This window comes from Scyliorhinus torazame, chromosome 6 (assembly GCF_047496885.1).
Source record: "Scyliorhinus torazame isolate Kashiwa2021f chromosome 6, sScyTor2.1, whole genome shotgun sequence".
Classification (NCBI taxonomy): Eukaryota; Metazoa; Chordata; class Chondrichthyes; order Carcharhiniformes; family Scyliorhinidae; genus Scyliorhinus; species Scyliorhinus torazame.
The window spans coordinates 188,055,091-188,075,904 of NC_092712.1; the positions used below are offsets into that span (position 1 = coordinate 188,055,091).

The following is a 20,814-nucleotide window of genomic DNA, read 5'->3' on the forward strand; positions in this document are numbered from 1 at the left end:
AATTTTATGGCAGCCCAAGTGTTGTCAAACTGACCTCAAAACGATCCCAAAGGAGAACAGGATTGCTGTCACAGGCCAGGCGGAACGAGGCATAGCTCAACATTGCAGAGTTATAGCAAAAAAATATTATTGCAGATGTGATGTAGCAGAAAACAGGTGCATACTTAGAGAGCTGCAAAGGAAATCCAGTGCTCAAAGGGTTGAGTATCTCCATTCAGTGTAGCTGATCTGTGTGGTCTGCGGACCTGTGGGATAACCAGCATTCAGGATGTGCTTGCTGTGTGCTTCCAAAAGCTATCAGTACAATGTCTAAACAATGATATCCAATGTTGAATGGCAAAGCACAAATCTGCTTGGAAAAAAGAAAGTGTGAGCATTTAAAGGGGTGCTCCACTCAAAAATCGTCAGCAAACCTTTTACATTGTTTCCAAACACGCAGTTTGATGTAAATCTCATTTCAAGGTATGATTTGATTAGTTGGATACAACTGTGGTGGAAAAATTGACAAATTATATTTCTTTACCACAAGCTCAAAGTAAGTGTTGGTCAAGCTTTATTTCTTGAAACTCATTTCCTTTTAAAGCAGGGTGCGCATTCACAGTGGTACTGTGCATTCCTGGTCATTGAGAAGCCAGGTTGCCACATAATCTTGTGAAAAGGATAAATCATTTTGTCAGGATTTCAGGGCTAGAAATTATATTTTTTTCAGCTCATACCCAGTTCTAATTTTCAATTTAATATTTTACTGCAATGAAAAATGTAAATTATTTTTACTGTTTTGAGATGTTTCAAATGATTTCTGCTCCACCATCTTCCCATTTTAATTCAAGTATTCCCCTAACCCACAGGAAAAGATTGATTCCTCTTGAGGTACAGTAATGCGAGTGCCAGTATCTTTAGAATAACAGAAGAATAGAATGATAGAATTCCTACAGTACTAAAGGAGGCCATTCGGCCCATTGGGTCTGCACTGACCCTCTAAAAGAACATCCTTTCTAAGCCCACTCCCCCACCTTATAACCTGTATGTCCATGGCCAACCTGCCTACCCTGCAGATCTTTGGACTGTGGGAGGAAGCCAGAACCCCTGGAGGAAACCCATAAAGACACAGGGAGAAAGTGCAAACTTCACACAGACAGTCACCCAAGGCTGGAATTGAACCCAGGTCCCTTGTCCTGTGAGCAACAGTGCTAACCACTATGCCACCATGCTGCCTATCCGATGTCTTACACAAATGGCCAGCTTTTCCTTTACTTGGCTAACCTTTCCCTCTTCCAGCCCAATTTAATTGACTAAAATCAACCAACTTGATGCAGTCTGGAGATTCATCTTGGTACATGACAGTTCATGGGCGGGATTCTCCGACCCCCCGCCGGTGCCCCCATGGTGGCCTGGCCCGCGATCGGGGCCCACCGATCCGCGGGCGGGACTGTGCCGTGGCGGCACTCTTTCCCTCCACGCCGGCTGTTGTAACGGTCCACCATGGCCGTCGCGGAGAAGAACGCCCCTGCGCATGTGCTAGGATGACGCCAGTACACGCTGGCACTCCCGTGCATGCGCCAACTCGCGCCGGCCGGCGGAGGACCTTCGGCGCCGGTTGGCATGGCGCCAGGCTCTTTGGCGCTGGCTGGCGCGGCACCAACCCTGCCGGCGCCGGCCTAGCCCCTGAAGATGCGGAAGATTCCACACCTTCTGGGCGGCCCGATGCCAGAGTAGTTCACGCCACTCCTCGGCGCTGGTACGGCCCGCCCCGCCGGGTAGCAGAGAATCCCGGCCCATATGGCAAACTGCAACACAGGTGATGGTATATCCACAGTCACTGTGAGAAATGTAACCATAGGCGGGATTCTCTGACCGCGCGGCGGGTCGGAGAATCGCTGGGGGGAGGGGCACGAATTACGCGACGACTGGAGAATCGGCACCAATGGCGCCGGCACGGAAGGCACGGCGCCGGTCGGGGGTTTCTCAACGCGGCCCCCCCCCGGCGATTCTCCACGCTCGACGGGCCGAATGCCCGCCGAGTCCCACCGATGCCGTTCACATGTGGTCCTACCCGGTGGTAGGACCACATGCTCCAACGCCCCGGGATCGGCGAATCCCGCCCCATGTGTTTTGGCACTTTCTTTCTTGGCCATTGGAACTGCATTGAACCTGGCTGGGAATAATGCTCCTGGGACTTCTGTATATCAGAATAAAAGGATTGCAATGAATGCATTGCTTTATCAAGTTCCCTAAAAATGACTCACATAAAATGAATTTCTTTTTGAAGAGCAGTGGTTGTTGATATGAAGGGAAATGCCTGTCCTGCCCTGAATTATATTTGCAATTGCATTAATGATATCCCACAGATGATCATAGTGACGTAGCAAATTTAAATGGCATTAACCCTTTTAATACAGTTTCCTTTGTGATATTTAATTATTTTTTCTCCTTCCCGCCGTCCTCGAGGACTTTGATTGCCCTACCCTCACTTCTGCAAAGAAGGCAGGTTAAAATGTTTGTTCAGAATCTCTTCCATTCTTGTATCCCCTGTTAGAAAGGTTTCTTCCTTCATTACCTTGCTGCGGTACATTTTCACAGAATGGTTCCACAAACAGCAAATGGAACGAATGACCAATAAATTTGTTCCGTTGATGATGATTGAGAGATATAGGTTGCCCAGGTAGAAGGAGAATTCCCTTCATAATTTTCTCTCTGGATTGGGGAGGGGGAGCAATTTTAACACAATTCATTCGATTGGAGTGGATATGTATTTGAAATACTCCGAGGTTACTAAGATTCTGGATAGTCATCGGGAACCTGCCAAACAGCTAAATTGCCAGTCAGCAGGGTCATGCAGATTGGGATCAAATTACTTCCTTGGGGCTGACTGTAATTTTAACCCCAATTAGAACAGGAAATGCCATTCAGGACCAGCCAGGAAGAAGAAAAAGCCTCCTAAGTCTTACACTTAACTTTGTGGAGCCACTAGTAAGGCCACTATTTCAAGCCTTCAGGCCCCAGGAAAATGTAGGCCTCCCCTGTCCTGGACATTTTCCACCTTACACAACGCCATTCTTGGTGGAGGCTGCATTTTAATTAGTATTGCCCAGAAGGAAAAACAGTTTGGACCAGTATTCATATTTCACTGTTTCACTGTTTTTCCTTCTGTAAAAGAACTACTGCGCAATGGTGGTGGTGATAAGACTGGTAGTTAATGAGCTGAGGATTGCTTTTACATTGCTGACCCTCCAATGTTGGCTTCAATTGACTGCTGTTAAAATCAATGGAGTATAATTGGCCATTCTTTTATCCTTCATAACAAGCAAGTGCACAATTCACCCCAGTGATTCCTCCCACCAGCCAGGCAGTGAGGATGGAAATCTGTCCCAGGAAGCTAATTCAGAAAATACAATATTTTACTTCAAAAAATGTTATTTCAATATTTGCCCGTCCGGTTTAAAATTGGCATCCGTTCTACGAGAAGGTCGACATTCCGTTTTATTGGTTTAACAACTAACTTGAAGTCCCACACTTCAATTTGTTTTCAGTTCTTAGCTCAGCAGATGACGCACCTCACAGACATCGGGGCCGCGATTCTCCCGATCCGTGACTTTGTGGGGGCTTGTGCTGGGCTGGAGGGGCTCAGGTCAAGGGTCTTTCCTGGCATGGGGCTTGTTTGGTTGCTCTCCCCATCTGCAGCCTTTACACCCATTAAAGAGTCAGTCAGCATCTGAGAAGTACACATTTCTAAGAATATAGTGAAAGTGACCCAAACTGTACCCCCAAACCCTTTAAAAGGTCTGACAATATGCCAATTTTAAAGGCCTGTGAGATGAAGGTAAAAGTAGTTCCTTTAAAGTGGTGGAAACCTTTGAAGTGGTTTTCTCACAGTTAATTTAATTGCCCTTTAAAGTATAGATGCCTGTGTGTATGCCCAGAAGGCTGAAAACTTTGTTTTCATTCAATCTCACACACCATTGCCTGCTAAAAGTTTTTTGATTGGCAGGTCAAGACATTTCAAAGGGAAGATTTGGATTGTTTATTTATCTAGCTCTGTAGGGATCCATTAACTCAGAGGAACAGCTGCTTCTCTAACTGCAGTTTTTACAAGGCTGCATCTTTGTTCTCAAATTCTTCCTAGAAAGAACAGGGCTGTCCCCACAGCACTAACTACATAAGAACAAGCATTTCTTTATTTCTGTCACTGCTTTATACACTCCATCCTTCAGATGAGACGTTAAACCAAGGCTTCACCTGTCTGCTTGGGTGGATGTAAAAGATCTCATTGCACGATTTTGAAGAACAGGAGGGATATTATCTCTGGTGTCTTGGCCAATACGTATCCCTCAAACTCACTGAGATAGGTTATTTTGTCGCTTGTGGAATTTGCTGTGCACAAATTGGCTTTTGTGTTTCCTACATTACAATAGTGACAACACTTGAAAAGTACTCAATTGGCTGTAAAACATTTTGAAGACGTTCTGTGGCCACGAAAAGTGGGCTATAAAAATACAAGTCTTTCTTTTTAATTGCACAAAGTCAGAAACTATCCTGTATTGTCTAACTTGCCCCATCTGATGTCTCCTCCTATTAATCTGACTGATATTAAAGCTGATCATGGCAAAAGTCATTATCTTCACCTTGACAGATGGCATGAGGGCAAATGGCTTAGGAAACAAATGCGAATTGATAAATAGAAAAATAATACATTTCTAACGGCAGTGAAAGAAATTACAATTTATATATTTTTTTAATTGACTAGTTGATGTCAACTCACCACTTCCAGTGGTGCTACAACCAACTGCTCCAGTAGATTTACGAACTGACCTTCTGATCTCAATGCCAGCTGTGGACCCTACCGCAAGAGAACACCTGTTACAGCAAGAACTCCTCCTGTTGCAGCAGCAACAGCAGCTTCAGAAACAGCTTCTCTTTGCTGAGTTCCAGAAACAACATGAAACCCTCACCAGGCAGCACCAAGTCCAGCTTCAGGAACATCTCAAGGTAATGCAGCTTAAAACTTGTCAAATCCAAACAACATGCACTGCACAGAGATGGAGTGATAGACACCAGAATACGTGGAATCTTTAGTGCTCCCGGAGTTGAATGGGGACATCTTATTATGGATGAGTAGCTCAATGAAATAGATTTAATAGTTGTGATCACCCAAATGGCTGCGTCACATTTCATCTTGTCAGGCATTCACAATTAAATTCTTTAGTGTACTACCAGAAAAATAATATGGTCATTAACATTCTTGGGGCTGTCCTTCACATGATGGCCTTGCTGAATTTTTAATAGGAATGAGGACATATCGCTTGCATTTGACTCATATTCTGTCCCAAATCAAGCAGGGCGGTGGCAGAAAAGGATGACCATTATCAGCATCTTCTACTCATGCCCCTGTCATCTAGATTTGTCATGAGACGAAGAGCATGAGGGGCAGAAAAGCGGTGGGATGGGGGGTGATGGGGACGGGTGCTTGATGATGGAAAGAAAAGCAGCTCAGGCCCTATTTCCCTCAATTATTGGGGGCCCAGCATTTCCTTTAAGCTGAAACCTGCCTCTTCGGGTGCTGCAGCAACACTGCACAATTGCCCAAGTTGGGCTTCCACTTTCTTGCTGGGAAACCAGTTTGCATAAGCAGCCCTGACCAGAAAAGCTAGGTGGCCATGGAGACCGGTCTACATTGGCAAACCTGAGTGTAAGAATGAAATCATAGGCCTGTCATGCATAGCATCAGAGGTAAGTGACTACCTTTGAGTGACCTATTCTCATCTCAGAGGCTCACATAAGCCTTGTCCAATAACTCATTTTCTGCTGCAGCCCACTTGTTAAGAGTATGACAAACCTCCTGGAAAATGAATACACTGCTATTCACTACCATTGTGGTGGGTAACATTACACTTGATCAAGTAATCATATTGTCATCTCCAATTTAACTGAATATGGATAGCATTATTTAACGTCACAATTTCCTATAACCATTTTTTTGATTCCCATTTCCCCTCCCTATATTTTGGTGTTTGTGTAACTGTCATCCATTTAAACAATTTAATATTGCATTACTTGTCTAAAACTTCCAACTTACAATATATAGTTGCGATCAATGCATTCATTGCTAAATTTCAGAATTCGAGTGGGCCAACTGATAGTTTTGTCATTTCTGAGTGTTAAGGTTTTAGAGTAGATTATAATTTGTCACCTAAAGATAAAACTGGTGTTTATGGATTGACTGCCAGTATTTCAAACTGACCAATATTCATTTTCGATCGTTCAATGAGCACGTACTCCACTTGTGTATCTTTGTCTCAATAGCCCATAGGCCCCTGTTGTGCATCTTATATGTGATAATTTACTGAATCGTGAAGGGGAAACATTCGTATAGGAATCAACTCCAACTGCAGGAAGTGTCTGCAGCAAATTAAATGTGCATAATTATCTCTTCAGAGAAAGTGCACTGATTAAAGGGCAGTATCCAAACCTCTGTGTGTCATCTGTGGCACAGTGTAACTCGCATTGTCATTTGGTTTCATTTGGTTTCAATTAAAACCTACAATATATAAAGGAAGAGATCCCATTCAAGTAGTTTATATTTTTTAAGTCTAAGAAGTATGTGCTTTTCTCCCATTTTATTTCACTTTGAAGCAAAAACCTTTTTGCGCCGAATTTTCCTGAATATCTTTAAATGCCGAGAACTGGTGGGGAAAGCGGCATTGAAGCCGTCGGCACCAACAGCGGCCTTCTCCACTGTGTCTTTCAAGACATAATGCAAAAAACTTAAAGGGATGGGTCCCACAATGTTGCACCAGCAGGGATCCTCAGGTTGAGCCCACCCCGCAGCAACTTAGCTTTTTGAAGATCTGTGTGCTATTTTTAATGGTCACCCCAGAGCACAAAAGTTCCTATGGAGTCTCCCACACTCCACAAACCCACCCCACACAATCCTCCAAGCACTGTCCAAAACGGGAACAGAAAATCCCCCCTACATCTCATCCATCTGGAAAGGTGGGACAATTGCATGGCTGTGTGCATTTTCATGTCAGTTACTAACACATTCTGCAAGTCATATGGTACAAGCAGCTCATCTATTCTCTTGCACCCAAAGAAAATCAACTTGTTGGCGTATAATGCTTCATTGTGTGGCATGGTAGCACAGTGGTTAGCACTGCTACCTCCTAGCACCAGGGACTTGGGTTCAGTTTCAGCCTTGGGTGACTGTGAAGTTTGCACATTCTCCCGTGTCAGCGTGGGCTTCCTCCGGGGGCTCTAGTTTCCTCCCACAGACCAAAGATGTGCAGGTTAGGTGGATTGGCCATGTTAAATTGTTCCTTAGTGTCCAAAGATGTGCAGGTTAGGTGTGGTACAGTGATCAGGTGGGGTAGTGGGTTTAGGTAGGGTGCTCTTTCAGAGGGTTGGTGCAGACACAATGGGTCAAATGCCCTTCTTCTACTCTGTAAGGATTCTATAGACTATCTTTTGGCCAAGCTAAGGACTGGTGGAAGTGAAGCTCAGCTCGCCAAGGCAAAGAAACCCCAATGACTGGCCACCTTGCAACCTGAACTTGACCTATCCCAGTTTGAGATCCTACACTCCGCAGCTTGTGCTTCGCCAATCAGTCGCGAGACAATTGTGGAACTGTTAGATTTCTGTGAAACATTTGTGCCCTAATAATTGTTGCCTTTGTTTGAAAGCAACAACAGGAACTGCTGGCTGTGCAACACCAACAGGAGCTTCTGGAGCAAGAACGTAAACTGGAGAAACAACGGCAGGAGCAAGAGGTTGGACGACAGCTACGGGAACAGCACCTTCTGTTTCTTCGAAATAAAGAAAGGGGCAGAGAAAGTACGTACATCAATCATTCATCCAGTCTTACATCTGCTGTGTGCTGTGCTTTGTACTTGAACAGAAAATCATTTTTTTTATGAGAGTAGAATCACTTTTTGCTTTAATTTGCTTATTTTTAACAGCTCTTTCTCTTCATATTTGAATTTGATTGTAAATGAAGAATTTACCAAACACCTTGATTTCTCACTTTGAAAATGTACCTAATGTGGTACTTGATCACAGATAATGAGGAAGATCCAGATTTTAAAATTACAGTTGTCCTCAGCAACATTGGGATGGGGCTGGAGTGGGGAAAAATCATCCAGAGTTCCTACCCATTAGTGTCTATTCACTTATCTCCTGGTGCCTCGAATTTTGCATGTTTTCTTCTGATCTCAACTATTTACATAGCTTTCCCAGGGTTTTTGAATCTGCAGCAGGCGAACAGAAAAGCCCCATTGCAGTTCCATCTTTCAATCTTTGTAGGTGTCAGGCAAGATAGGATCAGGCTTGGTTACCACGCCTGCCTATCATTGAATAACTTGCCAACATTTATTGTTCAAGCTCGCATAAAGAATTGCTGATTGGCAAAATGCTGGATAGCTGCCAACATCTGTGAACCCACACATCGGCCGGGATTCTCCCTTCTGGCGACTAAGTCCCCACGCCGGCGGGAAAACCGGCGGCAACGACTCCAGCGTCAACGGCCCCCCAAAGTGAGGAATTCTCACCCCTCTAGGGAGCTGGGTGAATGGCGGAGGGGTTGGCGCCGCTCCAGCCAGCGTCGAAGGGACGGCACGAGTGATCGTGCACATGCGCGGACCGGCCGGCGTATTTCCACGCATGTTCTCTTCTCCCTGCCTGCCCCCGGGCAATATGGCAGAGACCAACAGGGGCCCGACGTGGAAGAAAGAAGGCCCTCCACGGAACAAGCCTGCCCGCAGATCGGTGGGCCCCAATCGCGGGCCAGGCCGCCGTGGGGGCCACCCGGGGTCAGATACCCCCCCCCCCCGAGGACCACCTCCGCATACTCATCTGCCAGGTCCCGCCGTGCGTGAGGTGAGTAATTCACACCGGTGGGACTGGCCAAAAATGGACGGCCACTCGGCCCATCAGGGCCCGGAAACCGCCGGGGGAGGTGCGGGGGGGGGGGATCCCGCTATGAATGGCCCCTGACCAGTGTGGCGGGAATACCACCGCCATTCGAAAAACGGCGTTTCGCCCCCACGACACACAAAATGCGCAGGTCAGATGGATTGGCCACGCTAAATTGTCGCTTAATTGGATAAAATGAATTGGGTGCTCTAAATGATTTTTTAAAATGCTTAACAGGCTACCCTGATTCCTTATCATTTGTTACAATGGCAGATACTGACTTACGGCGGTGACCATGAGCTGAGTGGTTGCATGAAAGGTGGCTCTCTCCTAGGAACTTCTTATTAGACCTTTTTAACATGTCAAACGGGAACCAAAAGTACAACAAAATTCCCCAATTTAAGCCCCACTTAATACCCAACCGACTGAGATGCTGAACCAGCAGCCAGGTCGCAAGAACAGCGCAAGCAGAGAATGGAAGACCCAACCCCAGAACAAGGGGACACACTGGACGAGCCAGACCTGACCATGGCGATTCTAGCAGAGGTGCCAGTGCCAGCCATCTCGTCAACAGAGCAACTGATGGAGTTTTCTCCACGGAGCTCCAAAAACACAGAGACAATAAAAGAGGACCTCATGTTGGCTATGATGTCAGCAATAGAAGCCGGACTAGCCCCCATAAAGGGAGTAATGGACAAAGTGGAGCAGAGACTGGAGACCCAAGAGGCAACGGTGCGGGTCCTGGTGAAATCAGCCACCGACCAGGGCGAGCGGATCGCCTCACTCAAAGCCGAACTGGCAAGGTTGGTGGTGACCCGGAAGGTGCTAAAGGGGAAAGTAGACAAACAGGAAAACGGGTTCTGTCCACAGAACTTTTGAATCTTCGGGCTAACGGAGGGCGCAGGGGGCACGAACCCAACAGAATATGTTTCCAGGATGCTTGGAAAACTGCTCCGGGAGGAGGGCTTCACTAAGCTCCCAGAGTGGACACGGCCCACAGGTCGCTCCGACAAAAACCCCAGTCAGGGGAACCACCACGAGCAATAATAGAGAAAATCCACAAGTTCCAGGACAAGGAACGGGTTCTGAAGTGGATGAGGAGCATGCAGTCATGTAGGTGGGAAGGGCACACCATTCACACATACCAAGACATTGGAGCCGACCTGACCAAGCGCCGGGCAGAGTTTAATGAGGCCAAAACCACAATGTGTAAAAGCTTAGTGCGATTTGGCATGTTGTACCCGATAAGACTATGGGCCACGTACAACAATAAAGAACTTAATTTTAACATACCGGAGGACGTGAATGTGTTTGTACGCAACAACGAACTCTGGAAGAAACAGTGAGGGACAATTAAGAACTATGTGGAATTACACAACCGAAGGAGGGGGAGGGGGACAACTGTACTTGGGGACCTGGGGTGGGGGTGGAACTAGATGGGTCGGGCACAAAAAGATCCGTTTCCAGGTAGAGCCACCACACCAGCGAGCAAGCTGGTATGGGAGTAAAAGGAGGGAGGAGCATGGCGTGTCTCCCGAGGGGAAGGAAGCGCCTGGCAGGAGGGAGGGGTAAAACAGCAAGACGGGGGGTGTGTGTGGGGGTGTGTGTGGGGGGGGGCGGGTGAGCAGGGGCGATAGGTAAGGGAGGAGCCAGGCAAGGTGGGGGGAAGCAACAGGAGAACGGGTAAAGAGTACCCCCTCTGCACAGGCCGATGGGTTCAGAGAGGGGAGAGGGGACGATGGGGGAGTGTAGAATGCTGGTTACAACAGGTCGCACCTGGAGATGGTTGGAAGAGGAAGGTGATTGTGGCCATCTTGAACGGACCATTAACAAAGCGAAACTCTGGCATGCAGGGGCAGGCCCACGAGGTAAGAATGGCTGACCCCACAGGAGGGGGGGGCGGGGTGACAGAAACCCCCAATCAGAATAGTCACTGGGAACATGAGGAGACTTAGCAGACCAGTGAAAAGATCCAGACCATTCACCCATCTCAAAACCCTGAGAGTCAATGTAGTCTTTTTTCAGGAGATGCATTTAAGAGAGAAGGACCGACTGAGGGTAACGAAAAGCTGGGTGGGACAGACATACCTGGTGTGCTTCGACACAAGGGCGAGGGGGGCGGACATATTGTTTAATAAAAGGACAGCCTTTACAGCGACGACCACGGTGAAGGACCCAGGAGGCTGATACCTAATTGAAGGGGCCCCGGTAGTACTTGTAAATTTTTAAGCCCCAAACTGGGGCAACGCCAAGTTCATTAAAAATACAATGGCGGAGATCCCCAACCTGGTCTCCCACAAACTAAGCATGGAGGGTGTGGTGGTCGTGGGGGGACTTCAACTGTGTGTAGGACCCAATGACAGACAGGTCCAGCCCCAGATCGAGGATAAAATCAGGACTAGCAAGATAACTAAACACCTTCATGGAACAGATACTCCCATACACGCCATAATACATGGATATGAGGTTGGAGATGAGCTGGGCCCAGTGTCCCCCATGGAAGCTGGACACAGCCCTCCTTGCCGACAAGGCGCTCTGTGAAAAAATGTCACAAGCCATCGTCGGGTATGTAATCCGCAACCAAAATAGGGAGGTCTCACTCTCCACGTTCTGGAAGGCACTGAAGGCAGTGATAAGGGGGGGGGAGGGGAAAATAATAGTTTACTTGCTCTTTGAGACAGGAGGTAAAGGGCGGCTAGGCAGTGGCTGATCGACTCCATATTGGAAGTGGATCCACGGTACTCCACGCCTCGTCCATGGAGCTGCTGGTGGAGAGGAACAATCAACAATTGGAATTTGACCTGATCTCCACGGGGAAAGCAGTGAACCAGCTCTGCCAGACATGACCTTTGGGGTATCGGAACAGCCAGAGCTCTTCATGGAGAGAGGAGCCGATGTCCTGGCCTTCGCCTCCCTGTTTACCCGAAGGAGACTCCTGCTCAGATGGAGATCGGCAGCACCACCCAAGGCTGCAAACCATGAGCACGTTAACATGTTAACTTCACCCAGCAATAATCTCTGCCTTTATAGTTGGCTGATTTCATAATAATAATCTTTATTAGTGTCACAAGTAGGCTTACATTAACACTGCAATGAAATTACTGCGAAAATCCCCTAGTCGCCACATTCCGGCACCTGTTCGGGTACACAGAGGGAGAATTCAGAATGTCCAATTCACCTGACACGCACGTCTTTCAGGACTTATGGGAGGAAACCGGAGCACCTGGAGGAAACCCACGCAGACACGGGGAGAACATGCAGACTCCGCACAGACAGTGACCCAAGCCAGGAATCGAACCTGGGTCCCTGGCACTGTGAAGTGACAGTGCTAACCACTGTGCTACTGTGCCGCCCATATGAACACTAACTCACTTCTACAAACCAGGTTCATTCTTCCAGCAATGTGGCTGTAATTGTTTCTCTATTTCAGCTAAAACTAAGAGCACAGTTCAAGCTTTTGACAAAAACATTCAGCTTTCACACATTACCAGCAGTCATAAAAATCGAGATACCACATTTGCCCAAAGGAAATTTTGAAATCACTGATATTCTTACCTCATGGATTGTGGAATTAAGAGGTCAATTTCTCAACACTTCATTAATTACTGAAAAGCATGAGGGACATCCTGGCACTCATATTTTCACTCAAGGATATTGTGAAATGTCTGTAACTTTAAGAATAAAAAGCCAGACAAAAAAATAACATTTCTATATTCTTTCACGGGATGTGGGTGTAGCTAGCCAAACCAGCATTTTTTGCCCATCTCTAATTGCCCTTGAGAAGGTGTTGGTTGAGAAATTGAGAAATCAGTTTAGGCCATTCAAGAGACCTGAAAAGAAACCTTAAGCAGTTGCTGTGAGAAATGAAGATGATGGCACCTCGAGGGCGATTTCCATCTCATGAACATCACTGTTTTCAGCAGAATGAACCATGATGCAATTTTGGGCTTGCAGTGTGTGTGGAGTGAGCACAACGTGCCATCCCCTTCACTGGAACTGGACATATACCAAACAAGAGTTAGTTGCTCCAAAATAACTTTCAATTTGGCTTTCCTGAAGAGTTTTGTGGGGCTACAAACTGTGTGAGTGCTCTCCTGTGCACCTGCCATCTCCTTTGCCTGGTGTTTCTCTATTTCAACTAAAACTAAGAGCACAGTTCCAAGCTTTTGACAAAAACATTCAGCTTTCACACATTACCAGCAGTCATAAAAATCTAGACAAACCTGGTGTTACTTCCCATCCCTTACTTCTATTGAGAAACCTCTGGCTTGGCTGCCTGAAGGAACAACCAGATTGTCCATCCGGTTCAGCAAGCGGCCATTTAACCCTATTTGAAACTGGCAGCTTGCCGTGCAGATAAAATTAAGTCTGAACACAAACATAGATTTATTGGTGTTATCCGGCAGATGGAGCAGACTCCATGCTCACCCAATGAACATTGAAACCCCAAAAAATTAAAGAGTAAGAGCAATTAGTTAAAGAAGTTGCTGACTGTAAGTGCACAAATTGTAAAAAAAAAATGAGTCGTGTTTTTCTTTATTTTCTTTTCCAATTCTGCCCCTTTTCCTCCAGATGGCGCTGGTTGACACTGAGGGACAATCCCAAGGACCCTGTCAGCCATGGCAGATTTTTCAAATACATGGCCCATTAAGATATCAGTCCTCTTGTTAGAAACAATTCTGTGACAAACATTTATTTTTTTATTTCCTATTTTAATTTTATTAATAAATTATTCTGCTTGCTAAAGGTAGCGTTACTGACAAATTGTGAATTTCTGCTCACCTAGAGCAGCGAAGGGAACTTTAACAAACATCATTAGTTGCACGACATGGAACAAGCCGCAGTTCAAAGTTAGGCATCACACAGTGATCCTGATATGTAAACAGTGCAGCCGGGAAACAAGTTAAGTATAAATCAGTTCCAAATGCCCTGTCCTGGTACATGCTTTCAGTCACTACTCAGTTGGAAAAGGTCAGCTACTGATGCCAGCAAAAAAACTATTGTAAATAACCAACAAATAGCTATGTGACGACAGTATAATCTTGAGGTCAAAGCTGCAGTGGCTTCACAGTAGGTACTTGGTGCCTTAACTTTACTGGTACTGATCTATGTAAGTGAAAATGAAGCAGGAACTGAAGAATTGAACCAATGCAAGGCATGCCTTTCGAGGACTGTACAGTTCTTTGAAGTTTCAATACTTGTTGAAAGGGGTCAGTACAGAGACCCCCAACGGGGACCCATATATTTCATCAGCACAGTTTAATTTGGTTTACGGTTCACTCATTTCGGATTGCAGTTTGCTTCATTGAAAGGAAGTTTCTGCTTTGCTCAGAATCAACAACAGATCTGGCATTTCCAGAATACACGAGGAACTCGATTTGTACGGGAAACATGAAAAGTAAATAGATTAAAGATACAGGGCTCGATTTAACCACCATATTGTGCCCAGCGCGGATCTGGTTGCACCGGTTAAACAGCGGGAGAAGCCAAAATCAAGATTCGCGCCGGACACCAGTTTGTTATCTAATTGGCCCATTTCCGATGGCGAGTTCTGTACCATGCCCACATATGGCGAGCATATCATTAGCCTCAATTTGCATTAATGTCCAACTCATTAGCGAGATTGTGGGTGAATGTAACCGCCTCCTGGGAAGTAACTGGCTCCTGAGCAAGAACTGAGCAGGCATTGTTTAGTACTCCTTTTTTTTAAAATGTGGGACTGGTGCAATGGCTGCTGAGGGGAACTGAGGAGGTTAGTAGCCATTTCCATTTCCGTCATGCTGCTCAAGGGCATTGGAGATGCTGCCCCAGTGCTCGGAGGGGGGGAGGGGGTGGGAGGTGGAGAGAGGGGGATGACCCCTTGTGGGGCTGATGCGTTCTAGGACGTGAGTCACTCCTGGGCCAGGTGGAAGGGGAACAAGGGGAAGCTTTTCGTCCGGGTTGCCTTCAAGCCACCTTTAAGTATTGTGGATACCCGTAATAGGGGCAATTACAGCTGTTGCCTTTTTGACTTACTAAAAACTTATATGCTGAAGGTTACTTTACCTCCCTTTGACTATGAACCACCTCTAGCTTCACAGCTGAAGGCTATTGTTAAAATGGAATTGGCATTGTTAGTAGTGAGAGCACTTCACAGCTGCAGATTGTGTTTGCTGCTTGCTCCTGTTGGTGGCTGCTAATGTCTGGAGGCTGCTGTTGCTGCTTCCTTCCTTTTCTGTAGCCGGAAAGAAGGATAATTTTGTCTAAGCTTAAGCTATCTCAGTCCTGGAACAACCGGCTCAGGGGGACGTATGAGTCCAGAAGGTAAATCAGTTTGAAGCAAGAAGACGCTGTGGGACATTGATCGAAATGGGCCACCTGATAACGCTTTTGTAGATTGCCCAGCTTCATTACCGAAAATTGAATCCAGGACTGCCTCCTCTCTTGTAGGTCCTTCTACGTACTGGCTTAAAAAGTTCTCCTGGATGCATTTTAAGGATTTAGCTTACTCTAAACCTTTCACACAATGGCAACCAGTTAATATTGGGGAAGTTGAAATCCCCCACTGTCACTACCCTATGACTTTTACACTTCTCTCAAATTGGCCTACATATCTGCTCTTCTATTTCTCTCGGACTGTCAGGGGGCTTATCGAGCACTCCCAACATTGTGATTGTTCCTTTTTGGTTTTTAAGTTCTACCCATAGGTCTTCAGTTGAAGACCCTTCTAAGATGTCATCCCTCCTTTCTGCTGTAATTGATTCCCTAATCAAAATTGCAACATCCTCTCCTTTTTTACCAACTTCCCAGTTTGGGGGGTTGGGAGAATCGCGTGCAGGTGCCGTGGCGGTGTGGCGGTCTCGCGCGGCGCCCCGGCGATTCTCCCACCCGGCGTTGGGATGCGGGGGAGAATTCCGCGCCTATATCTTGGAATATTGAGCTGGCAATCCTGCCTCTCTCTCAATTATACTCCGTGATAGCAATTACATCATACCCCCATGCTTAAATTTAAGCTCTCAATTCATCTGCCTGATTCATGAGACTCTTTGCATTAAAATAAATACTATCCTATCTTGCCAAATTCCCTTGTGACTGAACTGGTCAAGACATTCTATGCCTTCTTGTCTCCCTTGATGTCTGTTCTAATGTTGGTTGTGTATCTCTCACTGCTGGAACCTTCTCTCAGGATGCCAAGCCCCAGCCAAGTTAGTTTAACCTTCTCCAACAGCAATAGAAAACCCGTGAAAACCGTCCATCTTGTACAGGTCCCACCAGATGCATTCCGCACCTTTGATGCGGCGCGATGCCCGTCTGATTGGCGCCGTTTTGGGCGCCAGTCGGCGGACATCGCGCCGTTTCGGGAGAATTTCGCCCGTGATCGGGTCCGATGCCACTCCCGCGATTCTCCGGTGACCGGAGAATCACCGCCAATTACGTGTACGCGGTCGATGCGGCGCCGGTCGGGTGCCATTGAAAGAGGCCCCCACAGTGATTCTCCGCCAACAACTGCCCGTGTTCCCGCCGGCGTGGTTCACTCATGGTTCCACCCAGCGGGAGCTCGGAGTGATGGCTGCGGAGTCAGTCCGCGGCCGCCCTGGTGGGAGGCAGGGGAATCCGTCACTGGGGGGTGCCTCCAGGAGGGACAGGCTCGCGATGGGGGGCCACCGCTCGCCGGCGTGCGCGATCCCGGGTGGTGGGGGGGGCCTATATTGTCTGGGCCGGCACGTGGTGTGGGTCTGGCATGTTGCCCAGAGTGATTTGCGCCCATTTTCCCGTGGGCGTGGGGGACATAGCCCCATTATCAGAGAATTCCGCCCCATGTCTCCAGCCAAACATTCATCTGGACTAACCTCTTATTTCTATACTCACTGGCACGCGGCACCAGACGTAATCCAGAGATTACTACCTCCTTGGTCCTGTTTATTAAAATATAAATTTAGAGTATCCAATTAATATTTTCCAATTAAGGGACAATTTATCGTGGCCAATTCACCTAACCTGCACATCTTTGGGTTGTGGGCGAAACACACGCAAACACAGGGAGAATGGTATCGTGCGGGATTGCTGTTATCGTGCGGGGTGCAGTGGTTGCTGGTTAAGTGTTTTATTTTTACCTGTATTTAAGTTGGGCGGTTCCTAAACCCGAGACACTACACTTGTAGTGTCCCCCACCCTTCCACCTCCTCTAACCTAAGGGGTTGAGTGAATATCAGGTAAGCTCTTTCTTTCTTTTCTTTTATCCGCAAGTTATCTAGGGGGGATGGCAAGGAAGGCAGTGCAATGTTCCTCCTGCAGAATGTTTGAGGTGAGAGACGCCGTCAGTGTCCCTGCTGATTTCACCTGTGGGAAGTGCAGCCATCTCCAGCTCCTCAGAAACTGCATTAGGGAACTGGAGCTGGAGCTGGATGAACTTCAGATCATTCGGGAGGCAGAGGTGGTCATAGATAGTAGCTTCAGGGATGTAGTTACTCCGAAGAATCAAGATAGACGGGTGACGGTGAGAGGGGCTGGGAGGAAGCAGTCAGTGCAGGGATCCTCTGTGGTCGTTCCCCTCAGTAACAAGTATACCGCTTTGGATACTGTTGAGGGGGACGACCTACCAGGGGTAAGCCACGGTGAACGGATCTCCAGCACTGAGCCTGTCCCTGTGGTTCAGAAGGGAAGGAGGGAGAGCAGGAGAGCAATAGTTATTGGGGACTCGATAGTTAGAGGGACAGATAGATGGTTCTGTGGCAACGAAAGAGACTCACGGAGGGTATGTTGCCTCCCGGGTGCCAGGGTCCGTGACGTCTCGGACCGTGTTTTAAGAATCCTTAAGGGGGAGGGGGAACAGTCACAAGTTGTGGTACACATCGGTACCAACGACATAGGTAAAAGAAGGGACGGGGATTTAAAACAGGAATTTAGGGAGTTAGGGTGGAAGCTGAGAGCCAGGACAAACCATGGTGTCATCTCTGGTTTGTTGCCGGTGCCACGTGCTAGTGAGGTGAGGAACAGGGAGAGAGTGCAGATAAACACATGGCTGCAGGGATGGTGTAGGAGGGAGGGTTTCAGTTACGTGGATAATTGGAGCACATTCTGGAGAAGGTGGGACCTGTACAGACAGGACAGTTTGCACCTGAACCAGAGGGGCACCAAAATCCTGGGAGGGAAATTTGCTACGGTTCTTTGGGGGGGTTTAAACTAATTTGTCAGGGGGCTGGGATAATGAGCTGTGTTCCAGAAGCCAGTGTTGAGAGTAGTGAGATACTGAGGAGGGTATCAAGGTCGCAGGCATGTACGGGTAGACAGGAAGGTGGGTTGAAGTGTGTCTACTTGAATGCAAGGAGTACCTGGAATAAGGTGGACTTGGAGCATGGATTGGGACTACAATGTTGTGGGCATTACAGAGACATGGTTAGAACAGGGACAGGAATGATTGTTGAATGTTTCGGGGTATAGATGTTTCAATAAGAGCAGGAAAGGTGGTAAAAGAGGTGGAGGAGTTGCATTGTTAATCAAAGATAGCTTAATTGCTGCAGAAAGGCAGTTCGAGGGGGATCTACCTACTGAGGTAATATGGGCTGAAGTTAGAAATAGGAAAGGAACGGTCACGTTGTTTGGAGTTTTCTATAGGCCCCCAAATAATAATAGAGATGTGGAGGAAGAAATTGCAAAACAGATTATGAATAGGTGTGGAGGTCTCAGGGTAGTTGTCATGGGTGACTTTAACTTTCCAAATATTGATTGGAACCTCTATAGGTCGAACAGTTTGGATGGGGCAGTTTTTGTACAGTGTGTGCAGGAGGGTTTCCTGACACAATATGTGGATAGGCCGACAAGGGGGGGGGGGGGGGGGGGGGGGGGGGGCACATTGGATTTGGTACTGGGTAATGAACCGGGCCAGGTGTTAGATTTGTTTGTGGGAGGGCACTTTGGAGATAGTGACCACAATTCGGTGTCTTTCACTATTGCAATGGAGAGGGATAGGGCCATATAGAATCATAGAAGTAGAATTATAGAAGTTTACAGCATGGAAACAGGCCCTTCGGCCCAACCAGTCCATGCCACCCAGTTTTTACCATTAAGCTAGTCCCAGTTGCATGCACTTGGCCCATAACCCTCTATACCCATCTTACCCATGTAACTATCTAAATGCTTTTTAAAAGACACAATTGTACCCGCCTCTACTACTACCTCTGGCAGCACATTCCAGACACTCACTACCCTCTGAGTGAAGAAATTGCCCCTCTGGGCCCTTCTGTATCTCTCCCCTCTCACCTTAAACCTATGCCCTCTAGTTATAGACTCCCCTACCTTTGGGAAAAGATGTTGACTATCTACCTTATCTATGCCCCTCATTATTTTATAGACCTCTATAAGATCACCCCTAAGCCTCCTACGCTCCAGGGAAAAAAGTCCCAGTCTATCCAGCCTCTCCTTATAACTCAAACCATCAAGTTCCGGTAACATCCTAGTAAATCTTTTCTGCACTCTTTCTAGTTTGATAATATCCTTTCTATAATAGGGTGACCAGAACTGCACACAGTATTCCAAGTGTGGCCGTACCAATGTCTTGTACAACTTCAACAAGACGTCCCAACTCCTGTATTCAATGTTCTGACCAATGAAACCAAGCATGCCGAATGCCTTCTTCACCACCCTGTCCACCTGCGACTCCACCTTCAAGGAGCTATGAACCTGTACTCCTAGATCTCTTTGTTCTACAACTCTCCCCAACGCCATACCATTAACTGAGTATGTCCTGGCCTGATTCGATCTGCCAAAATGCATCACCTCACATTTATCTAAATTAAACTCAATCTGCCATTCGTCGGCCCACTGGCCTAATTGATCAAGATCCCGTTGCAATCCTAGATAACCTTCTTCACTATCCACTGTGCCACCAATCTTGGTGTCATCTGCAAACTTACTAACCATGCCTCCTAAATTCTCATCCAAATCATTAATATAAATCACAAATAACAGTGGACCCAGCACCGATCCCTGAGGCACACCACTGGTCACAGGGCTCCAGTTTGAAAAACAACCCTCTACAACCACCCTCTGTCTTCTGTCATCCAGCCAATTTTGAATCCAATTGGCAACCTCACCCTGGATCCGGTGAGCTTTAACCTTCTGCAACAACCTACCATGCGGTACCTTGTCAAAGGCTTTGCTAAAGCCCATATGGCAGGGCAAGGTTTATAATTGGGGGAGGGATAATTATGATGTGATTAGGCAAGAATTAGGGAGCATAAGATGGGAACAGAAACTGTCAGGGAAAGGCACAAATGAAAAGTGGAGCTTGTTCAAGGAACAAATACTGCGTGTCCTTGACAGGTATGTCCCTGTCAGGCAGGGAGGAAATGGCTGTGTGAGGGAAACATGGTTCACAAAAGAGGTTGAATGTCTTGTCAAGAGGAAAAAGGAAGCGTATGTAATGATGAGAAAACAAGGTTCAGTTGCGTCGCTTGAGGGTTACAAGGTAGCAAGGAATGAGCTAAAAAAAGGGCTTAGGAGAGTTAGGAGGGGGCATGAGAAGTCCTTGGCGGGTCGGATCAAGGAAAACCCCAAGGCTTTTTACTCTTATGTGAGAAATAAAAGAATGACCAGGGTGAGGTTAGGGCTGATCAAGGACAGGAGTGGGAACTTGTGCATGGAGTCAGACGAGATAGGAGACGCATTGAATGAATACTTTTCTTCAGTGTTCACCAAGGAGAGTGGTCATGTTTTTGAGGATGAGAGTGTGATACAGGCGGGTAGGCTGGAGGAGGTACATGTTCTGAGGAAGGATGTATTAGCAATTTTGAAAAACCTTATGGTCGACAAGTCCCCTGGGCCAGATGGGATATATCCTAGGATTCTTTGGGAGGCAAGGGATGAGATTGCAGAGCCTTTGACTTTGATCTTTGGGTCCTCATTGTCCACGGGGATAGTGCCAGAGGACTG

At 47.0% G+C, this 20,814-nt stretch overlaps 1 protein-coding gene across 2 annotated transcripts in view; it reads left to right on the forward strand.

Annotated features, from left to right (window-relative positions):
- The window catches only part of LOC140425184 (histone deacetylase 9-like), a 1,432,561-nt gene that overhangs the window by 721,494 nt on the left and 690,253 nt on the right, over window positions 1–20,814 (forward strand). For both annotated transcript variants that reach the window (XM_072509184.1, XM_072509182.1), the window contains exons 5-6: window positions 4,745–4,986; window positions 7,677–7,827. In XM_072509184.1, the coding sequence (XP_072365285.1) occupies window positions 4,745–4,986; window positions 7,677–7,827 (393 nt within the window). The remainder of the gene's footprint in view (window positions 1–4,744; window positions 4,987–7,676; window positions 7,828–20,814) is intronic.